Consider the following 1662-nt stretch of genomic DNA (forward strand, 5'->3'; position numbering starts at 1 on the left):
TTGTTGGCATTAGACATGTTAGTGCCACTTTAGCTTTGACACGAAAGGCTACCATTCATGATATGCTGTCAAAGTGGAATTTGAGTCCTACTACCATTAGAGGACAACGTTATGATGGTGCTAGTAACATAAGTGGTGTATTTTTTGGATTGAAACTTTGATTATGAATGAAACAAAATCTGCATACATTATTCATTGTTTTGCTCACCGGTTAAAGTTAGCCGTAGTATTTGTTGCAAAACATCACATTAAGGTTAATGATTTCTTTGATGTGGTTTCTCAACTGTTAGAAATTATTGGATCTTCCTACAAGAGGCAATATAATTTAAGAAAAAAACAAGCTGATAAAGTTATGGAAGTATTGACTGAAGATTTGCTTTATAATTATACTAAATTTATAATTAAAATATTTTTGTAGTTATGTTATGCTAATTAAATTTTTTTATGGTAAATTTTAGGTGACCTTAAGAGTGGTATTGGTTTGAACCAGAAATGGGTATCAAACGACCTTCTGATACTCAATGGTGTTCTCATTTTTCATCTCTATTCAATATCAAGAACATATATTCTTCCATTTGTGAAGTACTTGAAGACCTTAGTAAAGATAATAGCGATCGTGATTGTAAAGCCGAAACAATTCACATCTTAAGGTTATTAAAGTTAATAGCGATCGTGATTGTAAAGCCGAAACAATTCACATCTTAAGGTTATTAAAGTTCTTTAAGTTTGTGTTTGGTTTACACTTGATTGTTGATATCGTGGGAGTCATAAATCATTTGAATAGAACATTACAAAGAAAAGAACAAGATATCGTAAATGACGTGAATCAAGTAAGTAGCTCTAAAAAACAATTCAAGAAATTATAGAAATAGGCTGGGAACCAATTTTAGGGAATCTTACTTTTTTTTTTTTTTTTTTGTTTTTTTTTTCAATAAACATGATGTTAGAATTGTGGATATGGAAGATGAATATTATGATGGATTCAGTGGCCGAAGCGGTTCACATGTTGGTAACATTTGATATTACTCACCTAATTTATTTATTGTGTTTTTTCATTAGCATATTAAAGATTCGTTTTATTTTTAGGCCAACAACTTGCGTCACTTTCATGTTGATGTATTTAAGGTGGTGATTGATATGCAACTTCAAGAGTTTAACCATTGCTTTAGCGAGGCTAACACAAAATTACTTCTTTACATAGCTTGTTTGTGCCCGTGTGAGTCTTTGAAAGCCTTTGATTTCGATAAAATAATGGAAATAGCTACACTTTATCGGGAAGAGTTTCAAATAGAATATAATCTTCAATTTCTTGAAATTGAACTTAAAAACTACATTAAGGATGTGCAAGAAGAAGAACGATTTAATCAATCGATGAGCATTGGAGAACTTGCTAAAAATATGGTCGAAGAATAGAAGCATATGATATATCCTAAGGTTTATATTCTCTTGAAACTTGCCTTGATCTTACCTGTTGCAACAACGAGTATGGAACACACATTCTCAGCAATGAAGTTGGTAAAGACTCGTGTACGCAAAATAATTTGTGATCAGTTTTTAAGTGATAAGTTGGTGTCATATATTGAAAAAATGTTTTAGGATGTATTAGTAATGACACCATTGTGAAATTATATCAAGATATAATACCTCGTCGAGTATAATTAT

At 31.0% G+C, this 1662-nt stretch overlaps 1 protein-coding gene across 1 annotated transcript; it reads left to right on the top strand.

Moving 5' to 3' along the window:
- The first annotated feature begins 492 nt into the window (after window positions 1–492).
- Window positions 493–1413, top strand: LOC145040322 (uncharacterized). The gene is made up of 3 exons (XM_078988264.1): window positions 493–650; window positions 948–1005; window positions 1087–1413. Exons 1-3 carry the CDS (start codon window positions 493–495, stop codon window positions 1411–1413), a joined length of 543 nt encoding a protein of 180 aa, XP_078844390.1.
- Window positions 1414–1662: the final 249 nt, after the last annotated feature.

This window comes from Lactuca saligna, chromosome 4, assembly GCF_052625555.1.
Source record: "Lactuca saligna cultivar CGN05327 chromosome 4, ASM5262555v1, whole genome shotgun sequence".
Lineage (NCBI taxonomy): Eukaryota > Viridiplantae > Streptophyta > Magnoliopsida > Asterales > Asteraceae > Lactuca > Lactuca saligna.

Excerpts from the sequence above, each read along its gene's own strand:
- LOC145040322 (XM_078988264.1), top strand. The coding sequence starts at position 493 with ATGGGTATCAAACGACCTTCTGATACTCAATGGTGTTCTCATTTTTCA. Across the intron at positions 651-947 it reads GAAACAATTCACATCTTAAG|AATTGTGGATATGGAAGATG; the intron begins GTTATTAAAGTT and ends ACATGATGTTAG. Across the intron at positions 1,006-1,086 it reads GTGGCCGAAGCGGTTCACAT|GCCAACAACTTGCGTCACTT; the intron begins GTTGGTAACATT and ends TTTTATTTTTAG.